Genomic DNA, 27,306 nt, shown 5'->3' with positions numbered 1-27,306 from the left:
CCAGTGATATATAGAGCAAGCAATATGCAAGATGCAACAAATGGCGATTGCATTCATTCATCTATTTATCCACACAAATGAGATAAAAAAAAACGGCGAAGATGTCTTCTAGACAGCGCATCACAAGCCCAGTTTCTTTTCTCTGCTTTTCTCTTCCGTGCACCGGCCGCAGCATCCGCCATCCAAAGAATTTTCGCATATATCCAACGGCTTGTGGTTGGGTGTCCACTCTCCGAGGCTTTTGTTGGCGTAGAAATCCATCGGGTAGACTTCCTCCTTTGGCGACGGTGCCAACGAAATGCCATTTGTCGTGTGCGCTTGCTGCTGGCCGTTGGAGATTGTATTGTCACAGGGCAGTTTCCACTCCGCGTCGCCCAACGCCACCGACAGCTCGTACGGGGTAAGTAGTGGTTTCGGGAACGCAGTGCCCCAGTCGATGGAAAGGCGCGGACAGGCCACCTGAAAATAAACAAGAATGGAAATTTTGATAATGTAAGGTTTTAACAAGTTTTTTTTTAATTATTTTTTAAAGTAAAAAAGCAGTAAAATGACGATTTAGTGGACGATAGAAAAAAAATCAACGACTAACGCGGCACCCTCTTCTTCCACGGTTAATCAAACCACGCGGAGATCATCAGTATCTTCATCACCTACCCGTTCAGCTGTCGATAGTTGCCCTGGCGCCTGCATCGCCCTACAATGGAACCTCCGTGGGCTTAGGGTAAACATCAACGATCTCAAACTTCTCATCGCCGACCGCAAATGCGGCCGTAAAAAGCACCGTCGTAAAAAGAACGGTCGGAAGTAGAGGTTACCGAGGGACCGAATGCAGTACTAGAAGTGGTACCCAATATGAGCCCGAGTGGGATGGATCTGGTATTATTCAATGAAGACAAGATCTTCACGAATTTAGGATTCTATTGAAACTTTCTATGGCGCATTGGAAAGACAATGCGTTTACCTTACTTTGTAGGTGTTTTGACAAAAACATTCTATGAATCTTGCATACTAAATTGAAAAAGTGATATTGAAAAAAATCTAAAAACGAGTTGATTCTCTCAGCATTAGATTGACCAAAATTTTAAATTAGTGTAATCCTGAATAGTGGGAACCTATCTAATCAGAATAAAAAAATCTCGTGACATTACTATTATATGTGCATGAATGAGAATCATTAGATTTTTGTTACCTTTGATAAAATGCAAAATTATGTTTTGAACAATTACGCTCTTTTATCACGTTTGTTATTGTTTAAGATCTCGGCTCACAGTGACAGTTCGTGACTGCAGAATCTTGGCTCACATCAATGCACAGAAAATTCGTATCGGCTTGGAACTGACTAGCGTTTCAAGCGATTCACGATAGTTCAGCGCTTTTGATCTCGAGTCTTTATCCATCTAAATGTTTCACACATGTTTGTTATAAACAATGCATCTAGGCAAGCCATGCTGGTGAAAAAGAAAACCCATACTTTTGTATCTCACGTCATCGGGTGTCACACTTCCTAGATTTTATACTTTGCTTTAGTTTCAATTAAAACCCAAAAAAATATACCTAGTTTAAATTTTATTTTGATAAACCTTTATAAACCATTCCGGAAATGAAACCCGAGAGCATACTTCCGCTTAACCCTTCAAGCTGCAACCTGAACGGCGCCGGGGCCAACAATCGTCGCATGAAAAACTTCCACCGTCGCTATTTGACGCTTTGCCGGGCGAAAAATTTCCAACCCCTGACCGAACTGGTTGGCATTGGGGGAGGCGGATCTGGCGTGCGGAAGGCTAAGGTGAACCATTCCTGGCAAACGGTCGATTTCTACGGCGACCGCTTCAAGGAAACCGACTGGCAACTGATCATCGATGCACTGGGCGAGGATTCCTCCCTGGAGGGATTGGCCATTCGTCTCCGAAAGGCGCTGAATGATGGTATGTTGAACTTGGAATGGAATTTTTTCTCTGCCTAGGGATCTAAATTTCTTGTGTTTTTTAGTTATCGAAAACGGATGTCAAAGAATGGACGGGGTGGCAGATCGACCCGTCATTCTGGTCAAACGACTCTTCACTCGGCTCATGGATGCCTTGGAAAGTTTTCTGGCCAGCAATCAGATCGTCAAAGTGTTGGCACTGGAGGCCTTGCCCATTCAAGGTTTTCATATGGCAACGTTTGTTAAGGTAAGATTTTCACGGGACGATCGCAAAAGGTCGAAACATAGAAGGCCGAAACCATAAAAGGCCGAAAACACAAAAGGTCGAATCACAAATGGCCGATCTTTTTCAATTGGGCTGTTAACATTCCGACCTACCAGGTTTACAATTTCTTTATAGGTCGTTGTCCAACGATAGCGTTTGCCATAGGTTCAAAACATATGATTGTTTTGTTTTTTTTACAAGGGGAAAATTTGCCGCCAGACCCCCTGAGAACTCGGAGTGTGCATGAATGACGCACCAACGACGACCAGCTAAAACCAGCCCATGCACTGTACTTGAACAATTCTTTTGAACTGCTCAAGTGGTGTACAGTGCATCGACATTTCCCTTGGCCTCACACCCTTATCTCCCCGGAACCACTTTACGGTATTTCTTCGGGGAGGGGCCAGTGCATATAGCACAACACATGTAGCAGATGTAGCCTAGACAAACTGCTTCTCCTAGCCAACCAAAACAATGTTACAAAGGACCAGCCTCGGCAGGGCTAATCCTCTGCAGCCAACTCTTGGTCGGCGCGGCATGGGCGCTGCAATTCTAACTCTCGCGCTTAGTATCATACAGGCGTATCTGCAGTGATCGATTTCTCTTCGTCGACTCTCTCTTTGGATGAGTACTGAAAATTCAATTGATGTTCGGAATATTTTACGATGCAGTATTACGAAGGACGATGAGAACTTTCTATTGAACTAAAAATATTAATCGAAAATATTCTCCCGGCCGAGTAATTAGCTAAAGAGAAAATCGATGAAGAGAAATCGATCATTGCAGTTACGCCCTTATGATACTGAACGCGAGAACTTAATGTGAGTGACAGCCGTAGTTACTGCATTCTAGCACTCGGCATCCGCACACATTCTCCCTATAATATTGTCGTGGGACGTGTCCTCTCCGCAAGTAGTGAGCATGCGATCTCTCACAACAATGAAACGGGGGAAATCGAACACGACATGCTCCGCTGTTTCCTCCACACCAGCACAATTGGGGCACGCAGGAGATTCTGAGTGCCCTAACCTATGCAAGTACTGCCTATAGCAACCATGTCCTGACAGAAACTGCGTCAGGTGGAAGTTCACTTCCTCATGGTTTCTTCAATATCAATCTGACACATTTGGTATTAGCCTATGAGTCCATCTACCCTTTTTGGAGTTATCCCATTCCTGCTGCCAACATCTGAGCGTTTTCTCTTTACAAGTGTCGCGGACTCCTCTGGTACCTGTTTGGTTGAAGCATTGAACATTTTCCTAGATGATGAGCCCGATGGGCGTCATCCCGGCTATGATGCACACGACCTCTTTAGATACTGTTCGGTTTGCGCTGCTACTCTTAAGCACATGATCCTATACGTGCTTTCCAACGGCTTTAGGGTTCTGCTCGTTCTAAGAGCTTTTGACCAGATTGGTCCTCCATACCTTAGTATGTATAGCGCCACGCTTGCCAGGAGCTTGCGTTTGCTGGCAATTACAGCAGAGCTGTTAGACATCATCCTCGAAAGCGCCGCTATAGTCGTAATGCCCTTTTACAGGCATATTCAACGTGGCTAGCGAAGCTGAGCTTGTCATCGATCATTACCCCGGTTGCGGTTGTTGACCACCACCACATCAGTCTTGTGAATGGGCCAGTCCTAGTTACCTAGACTTCAGGATTGAACCTTGAGGTACTCCCGCGGTAATTTGAACGCTTTTCTGCCCCTCCTCTGTGTCATACATTATAATCCTACCATCAAAATAGCTTCCTTGAAGCTTACCCAACTGCACCGGTACCTTGAGGCGGTGAAGTGCGTGGGCTATCGCTTCCCAGCTTGCACTGTTGAGCGCGTTCTTCACATCCAGTGTGACAATCGCGCAGTAACGGACACCGCACCTTTTATGCTCGATAGCCACGTCGGCTGTCTGAACGACATTCATGCTTCTGTACATCGTTTTGTCGGCAAACGGCTTGCTCTCTTCGTTCACCATCGTATATCCTGGATCCATTGGTATACTCACTGGATGTGCATCTTCCATCCCGAACTTCTTCAACAAATAGTCAATGTACGCAATTAATCGCAGCGTGCACTATCGGCCGGCTAAATATTCGGTTCATCTTTAATTTTAACACTTCAGTCGTCGCGCTGTTGTATTTTGTACAACACTGGTGAAAAAAGCTCGCTTTTCGCTCACAACAACAGCCCGATGGTTCTGGCGGTGGCGAACCGCGCGACGACTGGAAGGTTAACTCTGATTCGGCCTTCAGCGATTTCGTCCTTTTATGATTATGTTTTCGTTAATTAAGTAAGTAATCAAAACGCTTTAAGGTGAAGATGAATCGAAGCCAAACCTCGAATTTTCAAGAGCACGAATCTGGAGAACCAAACATCCGTTTAAGCTGAAAACTTAGTCGATTGGTCACTAGCTGGTGGTGACTAATCGATTAAGTTTTCAGCTTAAACGGGTGTTCAGTTCTCCAGATTTGTGCTCTTGAAAATTCGAGGTTTGGCTACGATTTATCGTCATCTTAAACCATGTTTTATAAACAGGGTCTGCAGCAGAACAGTTCCCTGGTTGAGCTGAGTTTAGCACGGAGCTGCATTCGAGACGATGGCTGTGAAGCCATTTGCAACGTGGTTATGCATTTACCCAATCTGGAATCGTTGAACATGTCCGCCTGCCAACTGACTGCCAGAGGATGTCGTGCGATAGCCGACCTGGTCAAATATCAGAAGATCAAACGATTCGCTCAAAGCTGGCAATACTCGCTTCGATATGGTAATGTCGATACGGAGAAAATGCAAGGGCTGAGGATTCTATCGCTGAGCTCAAATCCATGTGTTGGCGATGAAGGACTAAATGAGTTGACAGAGGTTCTCAAGGACGATGAATGGATACGGCAAGTGCTGTTCCGGAACTGTGGCTTGACAGATACTGGGGCCAAATTGCTAGTGGATTGTCTTAACGTTAACAAAGCCATCAAGAAGTTTGATATACGAAGCAATTCGGGTATCTCGAATGAAACTCTGCACGAAATACTCATAAAACTGGGAGAAGAAGTTGAATCATCCGACGGTAGCCAATCGGCGCCAGAAACATTCCCGAATGGACAGAACAAGCTGAAAGCTGCCGAGCAGGTCAAATGTTTGCAGCAACAGTTGGTCGTAGAACGGCACCGAGGCACGCAGATGCAATTGCTCGTCGAACAGTTGCAACAGCAACTGTACTTGCAAAAGGAGGAATATGCGGCGCACTTAAATAAATTGAAACAAGAATGTAACGCAATTATCAACCAGTAAGTAATGAATAGGTTATAGGTATAAAACAGTCTAATACTAAAACATTTTGCTATTTTCAGACGTGACGAACTGCTCAACAAAGTGCAACACTTAGAGAAAGTGCGACCGAAGAGCAGGACCACAAAATTGCGCAAGAGCAAGAGCGTTGCGCTGCCTTCGGATTTGTTCAGACGGCCCTCGGGAGATCGTGCCCATCCTAGCACAAAATCCGAAATGACCCTTCGCTGGTTGCACGGTGATCGTCGCGTAGCACTAAATAATGGAGCTGTTACCAAGAGGCCTCAAGTAATGGAACGTGCAATTGGTGACAGTGGTTACAACACTCAAATGAATGAGATTGAGATGACCAAAGCGTATATTGGACACGAAGAAGAAGGCTTTGGTGACATCCAAGTCGGATGCTCAAAAGTAATTCTAAGAAAGGCAGAACTCGATAAGAATCATGGGAAACATTCTCATTTGAATGATATTGCTGAATTTAGTGAAGACGAATATTTTGCCCATGTTAGCGATGCCGCTGATCAACAATCGAGTGACGGCTTGGGCAGCAAAAACTCGGCCTCAAACAACGTGCAGCAAGACGACGATGACGATGATATTGGAAGTTCTTTATCCGGAGCCGACATCCTGAAAATGATTGTCAAACAAAAGTCCTCTGAACGTGTGCACGACACTCAGTCTCTTTTTATGAGTGTTTTCAGCGGGGATGAGAACTAATGCTGCGTTTGTAGCGATTTCGAATATAGTTTTATTTGTAAGAATGTATAGCTTTTGATAATACTCGTAAAATAAATTTCAATGTGTACCTAGCTTAGTTATACACTCAGGCGGAGACCAAGAAGAATCCTAATCCGAAAACAGTTATCCCCTAGGCATCATTAAGGTGAAGATGAATCGAAGCCAAAGTTCAAATTTTCAAGAGCACGGATCTAGAGAACCAAACATCCGTTTAAGCTGAAAACATAATCGATTGGTCACTATCTGGTGGTGACCAATCGATTAGGTTTTCAGCTTAAACGGATGTTTGGTTCTCCAGATCCGTGCTCTTGAAAATTTGAACTTTCGCTTCAATTCATCTTCACCTTAAAAGACACAGGCTTCAGCCATTTAGCTGCAGATACTTAACACTAATTATAGTGTTATAACACTTAACACCAAACGCAAGCTCCTGGCAGGCGTGACGGGGGAACTACTGAGGGGAAAATGAAATTCCACCTGACGCAATTTATATACTGCTTTGTTTGACTTTTTACCAAATTTGCCGTGTCGCAACTCAATTCTCATGCGCATGATGAACACGCGGAGAGATGCGCACGTTAATTAACCCATTTTTCGACGCGAAGCAGTATATATGGCAAAAGTTTCTAGTTTCGCCCATGTTTCCTGCCGTGAATCGCAAGTCAGTCCCATCTGCAATATCGTCGAAATTGAATTGATATCAATTTTCAACATATCTTCATAGGATCATTAAGATACATTAAGGTGCAAGTAAAAATTAAGCAAATGTCAAAAATGAAAAAGCAGTTTTCGCTAGAGATGTACCGAATATTCGGCCGGCCGAATATTCGGGCCGAATATCACGATTATTTTGATTTTGCCGAATATTCGGTCTGCCGAATATTGAAATTCGTTATTCGGCCGAATAGGCCGAATAGTGACCGAATAATAACAAAATAAAGTAAAATGTCTGTTATAGGAACGACCCACTATTACTGGTGCAAAGGAGCAAAAAAGTTAAGGTTTTTAATTGTTTTCCACTATTTCCTTACTGATATCCAAGATTTTTTTTTTACACATTCATATTATTTTAGCAAGGGCCATGTTAGAAAAATACACACAAAAATATAAATTGCCCTTAACACGCTTAAAACCGCACTACCACTATTATTGGGACACACACTACCACTGGATCAACCACCCTATTATGTTTCACACAAAGGAAAATATTAAAAAAACACAAATTTGTTGGATTCCATGGAGATTTGTTCCGTTCTATGGCATTAAGGCGACTACGGTCAGGGCTATCCATACCTTCGATATTTTTTGCGACACTTCAAAGACACCAACACGTTAAGGCCGCACGGGACGTCATCACCCTATCCATTTCAAGAAGCAAATCCCAAGAACCACTCCATATAACGATGCGAAAATGTATTTCTATGATTCTATATATGTAGTGCACAACCCAATACATTTTCAGCTTCATCTGTTCACTAAAACTCGAGATTTGCTTCCACAAAGTTTTGATGATTATTGCTAGAGTGAGACGAAAGATAGGGAAAATAACACGGTCTCCCGTGTCGCCTTAATGCTTCCAGTGGACGGTTACGTCCTTTGAAGGAAGCACCACATTAGACTAGAATGCAACGACCAGTGGAACAGTCGGAAAACGTTGCTGACGAAAAGTTTTCCGGACTGAAGCGGGAATCGAACCCATACTCCTTGGATCGATACGGTTATATGCCTGATAAAACTTATCGCATGGCTACGAAGCCCACACGATCACGTTCTTCCTTTATTATGCGAGTCAATGGTCTCGGTATAAAGCACTTCCAAGGTCGGATGAGCAATCAAGTAAAGTATTACCCGAATTAAAAAAATGAAATGGATAAAAAATACCATCATTTGTTAATTGTTAATAAGATACAACTCCCTAACTTCAGAAAAAAACAAATCCTCAGAACTTTCTTTCACCTCTAGACTATCGCAAAAGTTTTTACAAGTGCGGATACGCTAATAAAAGTGCGCAATGGCATCTTTGGGGAACTTAGTCTTCGTAAAAATCAGAGAATAAGTGCTCTGAAGATACCAACATGATTCGCAGTCCAGTGGTGAAAGAAATACACAATATAATTATTGTAATTTCATCAAACGGTTTTAAAAGCTGAATAAAACGATCATTTCGTTCAAATCTTTACCTTGGAAGCTTTTCCTATTGAAAAAAACAAGCATTTTTTGTTGTAGATCAAAATTAAATATGTAGTTCTCGGGAAATTGGACGAACATATGCCGAATTTTAAGGTTTTATTTGGCCGAATATTGAGTCATTATTCGGTCGAATGTTCGGCCGAATATTCGTTTGGCCGAATAATAATATTTCAACTATTCGGTATTCGGCCGAAAGCCGAATAGTGCTATTCGGTACATCTCTAGTTTTCGCCCTTGAAATCAACAAATCGGAAAAAATAAAAACACACAGCCTTTGTATTTTAGAAACATTTCTGTGTTTCTTTTTCGATTTGTCGATTTTAACGGCGAAAACTGCTTTTTCACTTTTGCCATTTGCTCCATTTTTACTTGGGCCTTAACGAGACAACACATTTTTTCGGAGCAATTATGAAAGCAAAACCAAAGTTGGATTGTCCCATAATAAGAAGTAATCGCATATCAGTCCCACTACAAATTTCTGCACCGTGTAACTCCAAATTGAATCATGGTTTGGTCATCGTTTTATTTTTCTCACAAACGTATCAGAGTGAAAAGCAAACTGTGAAAGTTTCATTCAGATTCAAGCATGTTCCCATCTTCTGGAATTTCTTGAATATTTGTATTGAAATGAGTTTGCAATTTTTCAGTTCATTTTCTCAATGCCTACTTTTTACATATGGGACTAACTTGCGATTCACGGGCAGTATCGTGTGACGAACCACCACTTCAAGGAAACTCAAAATAATTTCAAGGATAAAGATACTACATGACCATTAGGGTGCCAATGAAAATCGATTTTTCGAATTTCAAAAAAAGGTAGGGCTCAAAAGTTTTGTCTCCTCGAAAAAAGTCCCCATGCAAAATTTGAGCTCAATCGGACTTCATTAAGTGGACCCCCAAAGCGGTCAAAGTTTGGCTTTTTTGACCCATGAAAAATCTCCAAAGGGGGGGGTACATGAAATTTCCGAAATCGAAATTTTTTTTTTGATGCCAGATGTCTTAGAAATGCATGAAACGTCGAGATCTGGTGTTATTTGGAAAATTTTTTTTTTGAAAAAATCGACCTTTTGGGACTTGGTAAATTTTTGAGTTGGGGGAGTGAATTGAATTTGAAATGAACGATTTGAATTCAATTGCTGAGAAATTCAAGGCAATAGTATTGAAACATATCCTATATGATTGTTGGCCACTGAAAGCATATGATATGTGATATTTCATTAGGGTGGTTCATTTACTTTGCATTAGAGTGGTCCTTTTTGTTAAAAAATAAAAAAAAAATAAAAATAGAATTTTAATTGAATATTGAAGACAATACTATTGGAACATCTCTCACATTATCGTAAGCCATTTTCTACATTTAATATGTGGTATTTTATTGGGGTGGTTCACTTATTTTCCATTCGGGTGGGCTTTTCTGTCGAAAAATCATAATTTGAATGGGATATTGAAAACAATAGTATTTTATCACCTCTTTCATCATCGTAGGGCATTTCCTTCATTAGATTCGTGATATTTTTGTTTAGAGAGGCTTTAAATTCCTCTGAATTCATGCGCCTCTAGTTCCATTTGATATGCGACATCATCGTAGGATACTGTTAACATATTTCATTAGGGAGTTTCTCTTATTTTCCATTAGGGTGCATCATTTTTCGTATAGTTTGAAACCATGATTTCTCGAAAAAGTCTCGTCCACTTTCCTTAATTATGGTATCATTGTAAAAATTTCAACCTTAATATCTACAGACCGAAAGATTATGGTGGGACTACTACATAATATTTGCGTAATGTTCGACGAAAAATGTAAAGGTAACTTAGTTAACAACAAAAGAGTTTTCTAGAAAGCCTCTCATTGTTAGAAAGGTCTTTTGAAAAGTTTTGCGTGATTTTCATTCGGAATGCAACACTTCACTAAGCTGAACCAGTTTGGAGTTCTCGTCTCATACAAAATCCGCTTGCTACTTCGTGATTTCAGATGCACTCATCTCAGAGATCAAGCATTGAGTCTCGTGACCTTTCCAATTTAGTTTTGCGAATTCCAAAGGAAATTCTACAGCAAATTCTGAAGGAAATTCTAGAGGAAATACTGAAGGAAATTCCAAAGGAAATTCCAGAGGGAATTACGAAGGAAATTCCAGTGGAAATTCCGAAGGAAATTCCAGTGGAAATTCCGAAAGAAATTCCAGAGAAAGTTCCGAAAGAAATTCCAGACGAAATTTCTCAGGAAATTCCAGAGGAAATTTCGCAGGAAATTCTAGAGGAAATTCCGAAGGAAATTCCAGAGGAAATTCTGAAAGAAAATCTAGAGAAAATTCTGAAGGAAATTCCAGAGAAAATCCCGAAAGAAATTCCAGAGATAATTTCGAAGAATATTCTAGGGGAAATACGGAAGGAAATTCCAGAGTAATTTCCGAATGAAATTCCAGAGGAAATTGCGAAGGAAATTCCAAAGGAAATTCCGAAGGTAATTCCAGAGAATATTCCGAAGGAAATTGCAGAGAAAATTCCGAAGGAAATTCCAGAGAAAATTCCGAAGGAAATACCGAAGAAAATTCCAGAGGAAACGAAAATTATAGAGGTACTTCCGAAGAAAATTCCGAAATAATTTCAAAGCTTCAAAATAAATTCCAAATCAAATTCCGAATCAAATTTAGCATGAAACTCCAAAAGGAATTCCGAAGAAAACTCTAGAAGAAATTCCGAAGCAAATTGCAAAGTAAATTTCGACGAAAATAACGTAGAAAATTCCAAATCAAATCCCGAAGGTAGCTCCAAATGAAATTCCAAAGCAAATCCCGAAAGAAATTCCAAAGCAAATTCAAAAGGAAATTCCAGAAAAATAAATCCGAATGGATTTTTGAAGGATGTTCCGAAGCAAATTCCAAAGAAAACTCGGACGAAAATTGCGCAGAAAATTCCAAATGAAATTCCGAAGCCAGCTCTAAAAGAAATTGCAAAGGAAATTCCATAAGAAATTTCAAAGGAACTTCCGAAGCGAATTCCAAAGGAAATTCCGAAGGCAATTCCAGAAGAAATTCCAAAGGAAACGCCGAAGAAAATTTTGAAGAACTGAAGAAGGAAATTCCGAAAGTAATTCCAAAGAAATCCAAAATAACTTCCTGAAGCAACTTACTGAAAGAAATTCATGAAGAAATTCCAAAGGAAATTCTGAAGTAAATGAGATATGAAGTTCCGAAGAATACAAAGAAATTTTAAAGGATACTCCTAAGAAAATTCCGAAAAAACAATACGAAGGAAATTCCAAAGTAAATTTCGCGAAAATTCAACGGAAAACAGTCCAAAGGAAAAAATTCCAATCAATACTTCTAAATAAAATTTCGAAATCTCCATAGGAAATTCCAAAGGTTATTCCAAAGGAAATTCCGAGGAAACTCTATAACAAATTTGGAAGTAAACTTCAAACGAAATTCCGAAAGAAATTTCAAAGAGAATTTTGAAGGAACTAATAAAGGAATTCTGAAGAAAATTTGATAAGTAGCCCCAAAGAAAACTGCAAAGGAATTTTAAAGGATACTCCTAAGGGAATTTCGACGGAAATTCCAAAGTTAATTCCGAAGGAAACTAAAAAAAATCCAACGGAATTTCCGAAGCAAATTTCAGAAGAAATTCTGACGAAAATTGCGTAGAAAATTCCAAAGGAAATTCCGAAAAAAACCCAAGGGAATTCCGAAGAAAAATCCGTGGAAAATTCCAAAGGAATTTCCGAAAACTCCATAGGAAATTCCATAAAAAAATTCAAAGCAAATTCCGAATGAAATTCATAAAGGAATTTCTAAGGAAATTTCGAAGAAAAGATCACAGCTCCAAAAGAAATTCCAAAGGAAACTTCGATGGAATCTTTCGAAAATACAAGGGAAATCCCGAAAAAAAAATTAAAAAAAAATGAATGAAATTGCAAAAGAAATTCTGAAGCACATTCCAAAGGACATTCCGACGACAATTCTGAAAAATATCCAAAGCATATTCAAAAGGGAATTTCTAAGGAAATTCCAAAGAAAATTCCAAAGCAAATCCCGAAGCAAATTGCAATGAAAAAAGGAAGTTAAATATCCAAAAGCAAATTTGTAAGGAAATTCTCAAGAAAACTCTGTGGAAATTCCAAAGAAAATTGTAAAGGAAATTTCTAAGAATATTCCGCAGTAAATTTCAAAGGTCCAAAAGAAATCCCAAATGAAATTCCGAAGAAAGCTCCAAAGAAAATTTCGAAGGAATTTCCAAAGTAAATTCCAATGCTTCGAAAGAAATTTCAAATAATATTTCGAATACAATTCTGAAGGAAGCTCCAAAGATAATAACACAGGAAATTCCGAAACAAACTCTAGAAGAAATTCGGAAGGAAACTCCAAAGCAAATTTCGAAGGAAACTCAAAAAGAAACTCCGAAATTTCCGAAAATTCCAATGAAAAGTTCAGAATGAAATTCCGGAGGACACTTCATAGGAAATTTCGAAGGAAATACCACAGAAAATTCAAAAGGGCACTTCTAAAGATACCGAAGAAAATACCACAGGATATTCCGAAGCAAATTCAGGATAAATTTCCGATTTTGATAAAAATTCCGTAGAAAAATAAGGAAATTTCGTAGAAAAGTCAAATAAAAATTTTTAAAAGGAATTTCGAAGGAAATTCCGATTAAAATTCAAAAGGAAACTCCAAAGAAAATTCCGTTGAAAACTCCAACGAAAAAATCCATATGAAATTCCGACGAAATTTCTTGAAGGAACTTTGTTACATCTTTGAAGAATAAACGAGAACTGATTGTCAAAACTTGAATTACCTACGTTGTCACAACCGAATCGCGTGTACTATAGCAAGCAGAAGGCAACGTACTTTTGTTTCGGGAATGAAGGAGCCCAAGGCTGAGAATCTCTTTTGAAAATATAAACTAAACACTTTTGTTGCCCTTCATCGTCATACGTCAAAAATTATTTCATTCCTTTTTTATCTGTATTTTGATTATGGCAGTTAGAGTTGTGCTTCACTGAATTCACTGATGATTGGAACGTTTTATTTTAACTATTCAAAAGAAACCCTTAATGAAAATAGCTTAACGAAGAGTTGCATGCCAATGAAGAATCATGATTCAAAACTATACAAACAAAGTTGATTTGTTAGATCTATTGAGAATATTTTACAAATTAAATGATCACCCTTATGCAAAACTGAGGACAATAGCCCCAATGAAATATCACATATTATACATTAACAGTGGCCTACGATGACATAGGAGATGTTTAATTACTCTTGTATTTACTATTCCATTCAAATACTCAATTTTTTCTAAAGAATCACCGTAATTGAATATAAGTGAGCCTTCCCAATGAAATATCACGAATCTAATGAAGGAAATGGCCTACGATGATGAAAGAGGTGATAAAATACTATTGTTTTTAATATCTCATTCAAATTATGATTTTTCGACAGAAAGTCCCACCGTAATGGAAAATAAGTGAACCACCCTAATAAAATACCACATATTAAATGTAGAAAATGTCTGACGATAATGTGAGAGATGTTCCAATACTATTGTCTTCAATATTCAATTAAAATTCTATTTTTTATTTTTTTTTTATTTTTTAACAAAAAGGACCACCCTAATGGAAAGTAAATGAACCACCCTAATGAAATATCACATATCATATGCATTCAGTGGCCAACAATCATATAGGATATGTTTCAATACTATTGCCTTGAATTTCTCAGCAATTGAATTCAAATCGTTCATTTCAAATTCAATTCTCTCCCCCAACTCAAAAATTTACTAAGTCCCAAAAGGTCGATTTTTTCAAAAAAAAATTTTTCCAAATAACACCAGATCTCGACGTTTCATGCATTTCTAAGACATCTGGCATCAAAAAAAAAATTTCGATTTCGGAAATTTCATGTACCCCCCCCTTTGGAGATTTTTCATGGGTCAAAAAAGCCAAACTTTGGGGGTCCACTTAATGAAGTCCGATTGAGCTCAAATTTTGCATGGGGACTTTTTTCGAGGAGACAAAACTTTTGAGCCCTACCTTTTTTTGAAATTCGATGGCAAAATTTTTCCCATACATTCCATTGGCACCCTAATGACCATGAAACTAAAGGAGTGTAATACCTGCACGAACGCATCAATGTCCTTGAACAGTTCCAGCTTCGTCGGGAATATTTCCGACAACAGAATGATAACGGCCTGTCGGTCGTGATGCTTCAGCCTTTTCTGTAAATGTTCCATCACCTTGGTGGATCCTTGCCGCCCCAGTGTGCCCAAAATAAGTCCGAATTTTTTCGCCCCCCTGCTGGCGTCGATAGCTTTCTTTCGGTTTCGCCGCATCTCCGCGTGGTCATAATGCTCTCTAGTGAACTTCTTCTCGTAGGGGTCGTACTTGTACGCTTCCAGCGAAGGATTGGAAATCATTGCCGCTTCCAGGTGAAACCGGCCGTCACCCAGGTAGATCAGAATCCGTTCGTCCGGTATCCGGGGAGCCGTGCAGCCAAGGATCTCTCCGGGGCTCAATGGTTTGCTCTGGGGAATTACCACATCGTATTCGGCCTCTCTGAGTTCTTTTGCTGCCGCGTGGAGTGTGGCCACAAACTGAATCGTACTGACCATTGCCAGTTTGCGTTGTTTAGGGAAGTTTAGCTTCACACTTTCAATGAAGTGCAGGGCATCTATTTTGATGTCTACAAACACGTACAGCACTTTTATGCCGGCCGTCTGGTCCACCGGAATAAGACAGCTGTGACCGTAGTGAACTAACAGATCTGCTCCAAGAGCTTTGGCAGTGAAATCATCTACACAGCACGCTCCATATGTAACGTCACCCATAACTATCGTGTCTGCTTCGGTGAACTTTTCAATTATGTCGCTTATCACCAACGAGAACATCAAAAGCCCTGAAACAGAATTTATCGTTAACTGCTGTAATATAAATTTCAATATATTCTACTCAGAGCCGTAGCGGTAGCGTTATCTTATTGTGCCCCCTGGTGTACCTCCATTTCGACTCTCTACTGTTTAAAGTCAAGGTCAACACCTCTATTTGTGTTTTTTTTATTTATGAAACCAGTTCTCGTTAAGCATATCAGAAGGAAGCTTTTTCAAATTATATTTACCTAGGTGATTTCAATATGAACTTACAAATTAATCGTCATTTTCAATTTGTAGCGCCTCCTTTCAAAATAGCACTATCATTGTTGGGAAAACGCGTTTTTGTGTTTCCGGCTGCATTGTTGCATCTGTTAGCAATTTCAATATGTGCATTTGCTAAATAATTAAATTCAAAAGTTGACTTGGAAGATTTTTTGTGTCACAGATTAAGTGTTCGGTAAAAATAACTGGGTTTTGGAACTACCGAAAAAGTCAGTAAACTAAAATAATGTCAAAAATTGAAAAACAGAGATTTTTTACTGAAATTTTGCAGAGAGCTTTCTTTTTATATCATATATCGATAAAAAATAAAACACGGTGAAATTTGCTTTTCAATTACGCGTGGCGACAGTTTTCATTTTACTGACTTTTTCGGTAGTTCCAAAACTTAGTAAAATTTTACCGACCCCAGTAATTTAATCTAAGTGTGCATGTCATATGTTTTTCAACTAAAAATGTATACCATCAGTGCACTCGATTCCGCTCATTTAAGGGAAGTTATGTGTTCAAATGTTTATTATAAAATAACTATTGTATCGATCAATACTATTTTTATGTCACAATGTAGCTCCAAGTATAGGTAATTAGCGGCAACATAAAAAGAATTTGAAAAACTTTCATAAAAAATACTTTATTACATTTGTTACTGCATCTAAGTGTTCCTATTTCCGCTCATGGTAAACAGATTTCGTGACGAACTTACTAAAAAATGCATTATTTAGAATTTCGTTAATTTTTTTGCATGAGCCGTTATTGGAACACACGGAAATACCTAGTGATCCAATAACCGCTCACGAGGTCTTGTGTTTTCAATATAAAGAAATATTTTATCAAATGAAAATAATGTCAGATGACTTCATTTGAAAGTTTTGAATACTGCTAGAATATATCCGTGCGAAAAATGTTGGTTTTTGACATGTAAAATCAATTTTTACACTAGTGAGCGGAAATAGGGGCATGAGCCAGTATCCGCTGTGCACTGATGGTACATCATTTCATTCGCAGAAACAATGTGTTCGATGAACGATTATATGAATTACGTCAATTCATTCAGGATGCAGAACCACTTGGGCACATCCATGATTCACTTTGGCATGGGGTTTTTTTAGCCAAGTTGTCTGAAACTTTGAAACAAGAAGCGCATCAGTACGACGCATATTGTTGCCAAATATGAGCTCTGTAGCAAAAAAACCCAAAAAAAAAGCTCTGTAGCAAAAAACCCCACTGCCAAAGTGAATCAAAAGTGCCAAGAATAGGATCCGGCTCCCTATATGTGAGAGTTTTGTACAAAAACTGAGATAAAATCTGATTTGAGCCATAAAATGGTATGTTTTGCTAACAATTCCATAAATCATGGTACTCAGAGCTTTCAAATAACTATGACTAGTTGGTCGGCGTTAAGTCAGAGGGGACCAAGTACAAAACTTGGAAAAATTGGATTATTCTTTCATTAGATGCGTATTTACCTTACCTCCATTTCACTTCGATCAGATTCGATTAATACTATAAACTGCGAGAGATATGTAATAAATTTACTTTGGATGATCAATAAAATCGATAAAAGTATGCAGTCAGAGTGAACCAAGTGATTATTACCATAACAGCGAAAATATTTAGTGCGCTGAGGAATGCGAAGAAATGTGAAACATTTCAAGCGATTTGTCAGACTTTTCGGCTTTGAATGATTCTTCTACTCATCCATCAATAGAAATTCATAAATATGACTTAATCCGATGCATTTGATTTTGATTTTTGACCATTTACAATATTTGATGGGTGGTCAGAAATTTCAACAATTTCTGTGCAGACAGAGCGGACCAAGTGTTGAAAAGCAATAAACTGATTGATTATTGCATTTTTTGAGTCGATTTCAGAGTCCGATAGAAGTTTATTGTAGTTCTATGGTGTATGTATGGAATGTCCTAGAACCCGCTTATTGGACCAGTATATTTTGGGCGGTACTCAAGATTTCAACTTGGTCCACTCTGACTGAACTGATATTTTAATATTTATGGTCTTCAGTGCTCTGACCCTGCAAAACCATAATTTTCAAGCTATCGTAATGCCACTGATTTCGGGATTGACGATATGGATTATTGAAGAATTAACGATACTGGTGCCGAAGGGTCTTGATAATCTGTTTATCTTAGAGATGCGCACCCAGTCTGACCATGCAAACATAAAATGATTGTTATTTTCCTAGAAATTGTTCAGTCAGAGTGAACCAACTCACTAAACGGTGGTATTTAGTTCAGTCAGAGTGGACCAAGTACACATAGTCGATCAAATAATCGTTCTATCAAAGGTTCGGATTATGATTTTTCATGATTATCACTTCACGTTATATAGTTTAAAAGTAACACAAAGATGTGTGAAAATATTGAACCAAAATTTCAACGAGTTAAAAAATTACAAAGCGTTAGACTTTAAGTCAATTTTTCTCAAAATATGAAAAATGTCACTTGGTCCACTCTGACTCAACGCCGACCAGTTATAAATGGTATCGTTCAGAATCATACGCGGCGTCGTTATTGCAATAAAACTGCAAAAAAAAAAAAAACGGATTGTACTGATGGTCTATTTTCGTGATAAGATAGCATTGACCGGCTATAATCATATTGCCCCTTTATTACATGTTTTGTGTAAGCTCTGTTTCGGAATTTAGGTATCTGTTTTTTTCTTAACGTGTACACAAAAAAATCAACAAAAATGGTAATTTATATTTAATTGCCACGAAAATCAAGAATGTTTTTCAAAATTCTACATTAAAAATTTGATTTGATTTAATGATCTGGAAGTGCCTTTAATCATCAAAGTCAGATATGAAAAAATAATCTATTCGATCTTAAAAGGGAAAAAAAGCCTTTCCCAAAAAATGGGATTCAGATTCATAGACATCAGTGACAAACCATTAATATTTTTCTGGAGAACGTTTTGTATTTTTTTTTTCCTATAGATGATGTTTAAAGGAAATCAAGGCTGGTAGCAAATGATCGAATTAGAAATAACAAGTTTAGATAGCTCCAGCTTGAAAAAAAGAACTATGAACACTAAAAGCAGGGTGTCCATTCAAAACCAATTCCCGGATTTTTCCCGGTTGCCCAAAATATTAACAAACTGATGGTAAAATGATCTTTGAACTTGATATTCTAGTTTTTTTTTTTCTCATACAAATTTGGTGGACTTATTTACGAACCATTATAACTTAATTTATAAAACGCTATAAGCTTCCAAAGCTTTAAATTTCAAAAACGTTTCGGACAAAAAGATATAAACTGTTTGTTGAAATATCTAAAGACCGTCCACCCACTAGGCCCTCGTTATTGATTTACCCATCAAAAGAATAATCGAAGAAATTTGTTGGAGATGATGAGAAGAATTCGCAGTAAATAAGAAGAAATCCATACAAAATCTCTTCAGGGGCCTCGTAAGACTTTTATTATAGATCAATGACTACTCCAATTAGTAATCGAGATTCGAGATAAGAACCAGTATCATCAATAATGAAATAAATCCTCCTAACGGAAATCTTAATTAATCTGACCATGATTTAAAAAAAAATGATTGGAAATTTGCCAAATATTGTTTTGGTTTAGCTTTCTACTAAGAATTTCAATCAATAGGGGTATTCACTTAACGGCATAAATCCCTGCGTATATCGTGATAAACTGTTTATTGTAAATTTTGCACCTTATCGAACGCGATGATTCGTAATCGTCGCCGGTGAAACCGTCGCCAAAACCGTCGTCAGCCAACCAGCCACTGTGAATTTGACGATTCACCATCTTACCAACATAACGGCACATCACCTGCTTTGATTTGTTTGCTGGCGACGATTTGGTTGGTCTGTTTGAAATTTGGCGGCGCGTTTTGTTGCCCATGCAACAGACAATATCTCAAATGTTTCACAAAATTGCGTAAACTGCGTAGGAAACATTTCAAGCCGTTAAAATTCAACAGTCAACCAATCCAAGAATGCGTTAGTCATCATAGCAACTTGAGTACGTTATTTACAAACAAACAACAAATCATGAAAAACAACTGGAAAACTTAAATGAGAGTAGGAATGTCGACAGGTAGATCTGGGAGAATTAAATAAAAGACTGGGAAAAGTTAGATGAATAAATGAGTATGATCATAGAACGAGTTGTTTCAAGTGAAAGAGGTTCTGTGGCGCGGTAAATGGCTGGGCATGGCGTACCATTGGTACCTCGCGTACCTGCAGGAATAAAATAGACCCCTTTGTGCGGTCCTTAGCCTCTTGCCCAGCAACTCCTATCCCTACCTCCTCGTGGTACTGGCCGGGGTACGAGTAACCTTGGGGAAGATCGGGTAACCAACCCCCGGTGGGAACTTTGGTCGTATGCTGACAGGGAAGGGGGGGTTTGCTTTTGCTTTTGCCTTTGCAAACCTGGAGCGTCAGTTCCCCATGTCAGGGGCGGCTGATCATCGTCCGAGTGCCAGAGAAGGACTCTAAGCTAAACTGCGCACTATGGCCCTCCGAACATTTAGGGGGAATGGTCCTCCGGAAATCTAGGGGGTTGGTGTCAGGCCCTGCAAGCCAACCGTAAAAACACATCAGCACAGGAACGTCAACGAGAGAATACGGACCGGAACAATCGGCAAAGACCACAGCGACGAAAAAGGACTAGCGATTGGAAACTCGGTACGTGGAACTGCAAATCTCTCAATTTATGGAGAGAAGCGGCCATGAACCGAGTGAATTGGCGAATTATTGTTGGCGAGGCTTTATCAAGATAATTGATGTAAAGCCAAATAAGTAAGTAAGTAAGGTTCTGTTCTTATCGGATATTGAATCGTCACAGTGAGGAATAAAATGAACTAGGTGGCAGAGTGTTATGTCTGAGTCTGAGAAATATTGGGGCTATTCATTTATGCTAATAACTTTTCATTTTATTTCAAAAATCTTTTAGTGGGGGAGGTTGTCTTAGGTAATTAATGGACAGCCCCTATGTCTTAACCAAACTGAACGCAAGGCACATCGACTACCATTTTTTCCCATCGATTTGAGTTCTAGTCAAAAGAGGTGTTCTGCAATTGGATATTTGAGTAGGTATAAAGTCTGCGTTGTTTTCCGTTTATGGATCATAAGCAAAATTTCCCTTGGAATCACTTGAATGATATTGAGTAATTATTAAAAGCAGTAGTAACAATTTTGACAATAATAAGTTGAATAAAATGTTCTTGTAGCAACAGTACAAAGGTTGGTTTTCGTTGACGAACTGGTAGGAGTTCTGGGTGATGTGAATAATACAGTCGAAGGTTCGTCAACTAAGGTGAACCTTAGCTGAAATGATTCGAATAAAAGTTCGTAATATATTCGTTTATATAAAACAAACTGTTGACAAGCTTGATAGTTTTGTTGGGTAAAGCGAAGTATGCACTTCAACAGAAAAGTAATCGTCTATCACGATGCGTGGGAAATTTCTTGCAAGAAATGCTCAAGACAAGCATTTTCCTTTGGTCGCAGTATGCAGTTGAAAAGAAATGTCAATTCAAATGGAGCTCACTGTAGGAAATTTCTTGACTATTTCTTGGGCAGGAATTTTTACTTTTCTTGAGCGGAACAGCATACTTAGCTTAACTAGATTATAGATTTTTTGTTTTTATCACCTGGAGCCAGAACAGGAATATTTCATTTGAAACGTTTCATCGCCAATATCTCAATTTACGCTTCTTTAAGTGAATACCCCTAATATCAGCCAAGGGTCTTATTCTAATACCCACTAAAAACCATCTTAGCAATCTACTGCTAACTTTTTCAATGATCTCTCAGAAAGAACTTTCAAGAAATTGGTCAATTATCAGTTCGATATCCGTAGGATTCCAGCAAAGATCTATTTAAAAATTGACTATGATTTAGATGGAAATTCAACAAGAATCTCGTCAATAACCATTCCAGGTATCCCTAAATACCCTTCTTGTATTTCTAATATTGTCTACCAACTCACCAAAAGTTAGACATGGTGCGAAGTTCGATTAACAATCAGTCGTACACTTTGTGGAAAAAAAAATCTAGTTTCTCCCTCAGGGCTTGAAATTGAAACAAACCGGTTTTTTTTCCGGAAATACCCCTGGGATTCTTACGAAAATTTTTCTGGACTTCTTCTAAAAATGCTTCTAAGATTTTTTAAGGAATTCTGTTGGAGTACTTCCGGGTGTTTCTTGAGGACTCTTCACAATAAGCTTCTGAAATCCTTCCGAAAACGTTCATGGGGCTTTTCTAGAATAACTTTTTAGATTCTTCTGGATATCCTAGGACATTTCCTCTAAAGGATTTCTGGAAATCTTCAGGCTGGAATTCTTCAGGTTATTTTCGATAATTCTTCTTAAATTCTTCCGGAAATCCCTTCGAGATAAGTCCATAAATTTCGACGGCATTCTCCCGGAAATTCATCGAGAATCGTTCCGGAAATCCTCCTGGAATTCTTCAAGAAATCCTTCGAGGATTGATTTCCCGATGTGTTCTTCTAATTCCCGAATATTTCGGTCATTTGTTATTCCCGGGTTTTTCCCGAATTTCCCGGATGGATGGACACCCTGTAAAAGATACCTAACAGGAAACACGAGATGAGAATTTAATTCCTAAGTTGAACAGACCATTTCAGAGAATTTCTCGTGACATCTCCTTTGAAGAAGTTGTTTTGAGATTTTTCACTAACTTTCTATGTAATTTTTCCAAGAATTTCGCTTTAGATACCTTCAAGAATTCAGTCTAGAATTTTTCTCTGGATAACCACATCAGGAATCATTTGAGCATGATTGACCGCCCGCAGATGCTACTCCGTTATTGCAAGAACAGCTGTACTTGCACAGGGAACCAACAGACACTACTCGGGATCAGTAGCATCCTCAATGTGTAAGTACTGGTGCTCTCATTATTATAACTAACAATAACGGCCAGGCTGCGCCCGAATGCAAGTCAATTTGGGGATGGGAGGGAAATGTTGACGTGTTACTTGCTTTATGAAAGCCGAGGAGTCCTCTGCACTTCCACAAATAGACACTGGGAGTGTTGGGAGATGAACGAACCGGTAGAGTTTGTTAACTTTATTCCAGTGAGGATAGGAAAACGGTTACAAATTTCCTGTGAATTTACGTTTAAAGATAGTTGTAATGCTTGAATTTATGTTAATATAAGTAACTTACTTTTGGTGTTTCGTTATCTCCAACTATTTAACGTTTAAGATCGAGACACTACGGATGTTTCCTGTTTATCGCTACCTAGTTGATAATGTAACTATAGGGCTTTAAGTTGTAACATAAGCGCAATTTTCATACCGCAGGTCTCTTAAGATTGATAGGTGAATAGAGTTCCGTTAACCCGCTTCTTTTTTCTACATACCTACTAATTTAATATGCTTATTTAGTATGTAAAGACTCGTTAATTGCATGTTCTCACCGTATGATAAGGTTTAATTAAGAATTCTCGCGAAACATTACTAAAGGACCTATGTACAAATGAGAGATTCTCTCCTCTCTCGTTCTCTTTCGATTATAACAGTGGAATACTAATGATTTTGGGAAGTTTTTCACTATAGATCGAAAGTCAATTCCCTTGACTAGCGTTTCATACAAAAAACGCAACAGAAGAGGTTAATGTGACTCAGTTATTAATGAAAGAGAAAGTAAACAAAGAGAGCCTCTCAATGTTAGATAGGTCCTTTAGTAATGTTTCGCGAGAATTATTAGTTTAGTTTGATTCCTAATTCCACTAGAATGTAAGATTTCACTGCAAGGTAGCCAGGCTTGATAATTCTCCTCAACATCATCAGAGTTCGGTGACATACTCTAGAGCAGCGTGCTGCCAGTGCCTCTTTGCGAGGGAGCCAAAAAATGCTAAGCAGCGAGGCAACGAAAAATGAGCGAGGAAGATGCAGCACAAAAAAAAAACGAGTTAAATTCCATCAAAAAAGGGTGCTCTCACAACTCCCCGAGGACTGTCTGTTCGGGCGGCAGACTCGAGAGTTCGTTTGAAGTGTGAGTGATGGTGAGCATCGCAACGAGAGAGAGAGAGTGTCTGAAAAAATCCTCGCATTTTTCTGCACTCTCACTCGAATCGCTTGAGGATCTGTGTTGAAAATTTTGAGTTTATTTTTTTCTCCTCAGAAAAACGGCAAAATCGCCTCCTCTTTGCCTCGCAGAGGAGTTTCTATCAAGCCTGAAGGTAGCATAATATAGTTAAGAACAAGTTTCAATTTAATTTGTAGTTCATGTAACATTGCTTTACCTGTTTTTCAATAGTGTTTAGGTGCTAAATATTTTAACATTAGGTATAATAATAAGGATAGATTTTAAGTAAAATTTATAAATTCAACGGACTAAAGATTTGGAAATCAATGGTTTTAACGATTGCCTTTTTTATGTTCGTCGCTCTTCCCATTGATCGTAACTTCATCTCTTTCACCTTGTACACGGCCAGCAGTCCCTTTTGTGCGGTATGGATGTGGACATGTTTGGTTGCCCGCGTTCACAGCAGTGGGGACGTTGGGGCTTGACGGATCTTTAGACGTGGCGGGATCAACAGGGAGTTTGGATATGAAAAAGGTTTGAGTAAAGGATTCGTTTTGGTAAACGATAACTATATAATTTGAAATAAATGCGTCTAACCAGATTCGCGAAATTACTCGATAGAAGCATTGACCGCCGAACAAGTGTTCGTCGCTCGCCCCACAGGCGACAAGATCAAAGGATTAAACACTACTAACCCGATCCGCGATACTATTCCACCGTGGTACGAACGCACGCGACATGTTTTAACCTGCCCTCATCGCCCGCCCCCCGTAGGAACAAGCGTCAAGGTCGAAGGATCAAACATTACTCTCAACCTCTAGTAGATACAGAATAAAAAAACTGAAAAACATTTTGAACAGGATTTAAAATGCTTTACAATATATTTCAACGCATTTTCTCGGTTCCTTCCAGGCCCCTGACAACCATATATCGATACACAGTGTTCTTCGTAGCCAGGATGTCCCGGGTGATAAGTGAATATCGCCCACTGTCAGTTGTAAGAACTGTGAAAATAAAGACCATTGTTTGGTTTAATTGTTTGTTATGGTTTGATTATCATTTTTTTATATAGGCCTATTCACAAGACGTTTCAAATCAGCTGATCGGGAAGCTCTTTGACAGTTCTTCTATGGAGATGACAGTCCCGTGTTAACTCCGGTCCTCCAGCGATGTAAACAAATGCATAGACGGACCTGTCACATGAAAAGGCCTATGGACCTATGCACGGGTTCATTATTTGACGTTTTAGCGGTGCCGTGTTATTTATGTGACCATGGAGACAAGTGAATTCGGCACCGCTCAAACGTCAAATAAATGAACTCGTGCATCGGTCTATTGTTAAATCAGCTAATAATGTGCCAAAAAGTTGAAGCACGTTCAACATTTCGATGGTTTTGGAAGAAGAGAAAACATTGAAAGGCATCCTGCAAGCCTTCAAGCAAGCAATCAATTATTTTATTGCGACACTTACTCGATTACGGATCATAAACATTAAACAAAACTTCGCATCCTGATTGCACTCTCGATTCAATTTACCCGAAAACGGGTAAACACATGGAGATGTTGACTACGCTAGAAGTCGTCTCGTGCCTGGTTCCTTCCGAGTGTTAGATACGTCGTTTTAAAAAAATATGCTTGAGTTTGATGTGAAAATAGTGCCCTGTACAAATACGAAATTGAGTCACTGTATTTATGCCAACGTCTACCTGTCCAACCGCAGCCGCTACGGCGCTGATACTGAATTCCACAACACTGATATACTACTTACCCTCGGGCAACTGCAGCGCCACTCGTTTGGCCTTCATCTCCTGAATGCGCCATATCGTCTTGTGCAATTCGAAGTTGTAATTCGTGGGCAGAACACTGATGGCCGCATTCAGCTCCGGATCGTTCAACAATGATTGTGGAATCTTGTTGATAACTCGTGTGGCCCCCTTGAACACCTTTCGCACCGGTTTGGCCTTGACGATCTTTACGTCGGAAGGTTGTTCCACTGCCACCGCTGCCATGGTTGTGTTTTTGTCTCTTCCTTCCCCCACTACTGGATAACGGGAACCACTTTTTACAACCTAAATACCTGCTTCGGGGAAATTCCCAATTGGACCAACAGAACCACTTATTTCATAGACTTATTAACTTCAGCAATTGCAAGTTTGTCTTCCGTTGTGCGCTCTCGACTAAACACTGGCTAGTGAGAAGAGGTGGATGACTCCAAACCGTTGTAATCCATGTGAAAACAGCATGGATTACGTGACAAACTGCACACGAGCTATGACGATCGCGAAAAAGCAACTGCGAAAGGAAGTTCAGGTCACAACAAAACACATGATGAGAGAGCAAACGAAGAGCGGTGGGAAGTAAATTCAGAAGAGAGAGGCCATGGAGGTACTAGATTTGCACAGTGGGCAATCGAGGTTATAAATCCGGGAAAAATCGCGAATTTAGCGAAACTGACAAATCCGCGGTCAAGATTTTATTATTTATTATGGATCCGACAGAAATAAGGACAAACTTTATTTTTAATTATATTGTTCTCAATCTCCAAGCGTCGCGACTAATATTTGAATAGTGCGTTGTGTTCATAAACATCGTAAGAATGCAGTGCAACACATGTTTTTATGGGTTTATTCACAAATTTCATAACGCCAAAAATGGCCCTTTTTGACACCCACCCACCCCCTCGTAACGCTTTTTGTATGCATATTTTTCAAAATTTGTATGATCCGTAACATCATGAGGACACCCACCCACCCCCTCCAGCGTTATGAAATTTATGAATGGGCCCTACAGTTATGTCGGGAATTAGTCACATAAGTCGCGTGTCCTACAATGTGGGAGCGCGACAATATTAGCGCATTTGCTTAAAAGGACACGCGGCGTTCCCTGGACGAAAGAAACAACCGCGGTTTTAATCCCCCTTTTCCTCATTCTTATAGAAGATAACATTGCGGTGTTTTAATATCAAACGCGGTTGTTCCTTTCCTACACCATTCACCGCGTGGAATTTCGGGCAAATGCGCGTTTTTGGGAACTTTACAACAAAACATAAACGTTGACATAAAACATATTTTTCCCATGTCATACTATTTGTCTTCTATAGAATACCATTTGCAATGTTGAGCACACACACTAAGATTTTATTACCGAAGTCGGTAAAATTTTACTGGGTTTTTGAACAGCAGAGTTATCTCAGTAATTTTTTGATCGTACCGAAAACTCCGTAATTCTCAAAGCTCCTGGAATTGTCAAAACATACCGAAATAGTCAGTACTTTTTGAAGCGTATATATCACTGGCTTTTTCAGTAAATGTTTGTTTATTATTGGTTGCTGATTTTTTCAGCTTTTAGGAGGGCTAACCAAAATTCCGAAAATGCCTTCTAATTTGTTTTACTTTTCAATTAATATCCAAAACAAAATCCAGGATTCATAAAACAGTCATTCAGTTATGGTGTATGTTATTTTCAGTCAAATTCTCCACTCTTTTTTGTCTCCATCTTCAGCATGTTGGGCAGCTCTTCATGGTAAGGTTCTTCACGGAATAAGAAATCTAATATTTGCAAACATGTAGTCTACAATTTGATTGACGAAATAAATAAATAAATAAATAGTTTGCATTAAATCACACAATCTGAAGCTGGGAAGACTTGTCTTAGCTGGTCAACTTGTGGAGTTCCAAGCCTCAATAAACTCCTGTCTCAATATTACGTTGAACATGCAAAAAGCGG

The 27,306-nt window shown here is 39.0% G+C and overlaps 2 protein-coding genes and 1 long non-coding RNA gene across 3 annotated transcripts; 2 read left to right on the top strand and 1 right to left on the bottom strand.

Annotated features, from left to right (window-relative positions):
• Positions 1-41: 41 nt before the first annotated feature.
• Positions 42-25,888, bottom strand: LOC5575478 (2-(3-amino-3-carboxypropyl)histidine synthase subunit 1). Its single transcript, XM_021848429.1, has 3 exons — positions 25,349-25,888; positions 14,515-15,293; positions 42-459 (listed from the first exon to the last, which is right to left on the bottom strand). Exons 1-3 carry the CDS (start codon positions 25,587-25,589, stop codon positions 121-123), a joined length of 1,359 nt encoding a protein of 452 aa, XP_021704121.1. The 5' UTR covers positions 25,590-25,888; the 3' UTR covers positions 42-120.
• On the top strand, positions 681-6,298 carry LOC110677631 (protein Cep78 homolog). Its single transcript, XM_021848428.1, has 4 exons — positions 681-1,925; positions 1,990-2,171; positions 4,723-5,468; positions 5,532-6,298. Exons 1-4 carry the CDS (start codon positions 1,601-1,603, stop codon positions 6,187-6,189), a joined length of 1,911 nt encoding a protein of 636 aa, XP_021704120.1. The 5' UTR covers positions 681-1,600; the 3' UTR covers positions 6,190-6,298.
• LOC110677632 lies at positions 19,450-20,417 on the top strand. Its single transcript, XR_002501085.1, has 2 exons — positions 19,450-19,711; positions 20,340-20,417. It is a non-coding gene; the product is annotated as an uncharacterized LOC110677632 (long non-coding RNA).
• Positions 25,889-27,306: the final 1,418 nt, after the last annotated feature.

This window comes from Aedes aegypti, chromosome 3, assembly GCF_002204515.2.
Source record: "Aedes aegypti strain LVP_AGWG chromosome 3, AaegL5.0 Primary Assembly, whole genome shotgun sequence".
Taxonomy (NCBI): Eukaryota; Metazoa; Arthropoda; class Insecta; order Diptera; family Culicidae; genus Aedes; species Aedes aegypti.
This window is presented reverse-complemented; position numbering and strand designations above follow the sequence as displayed.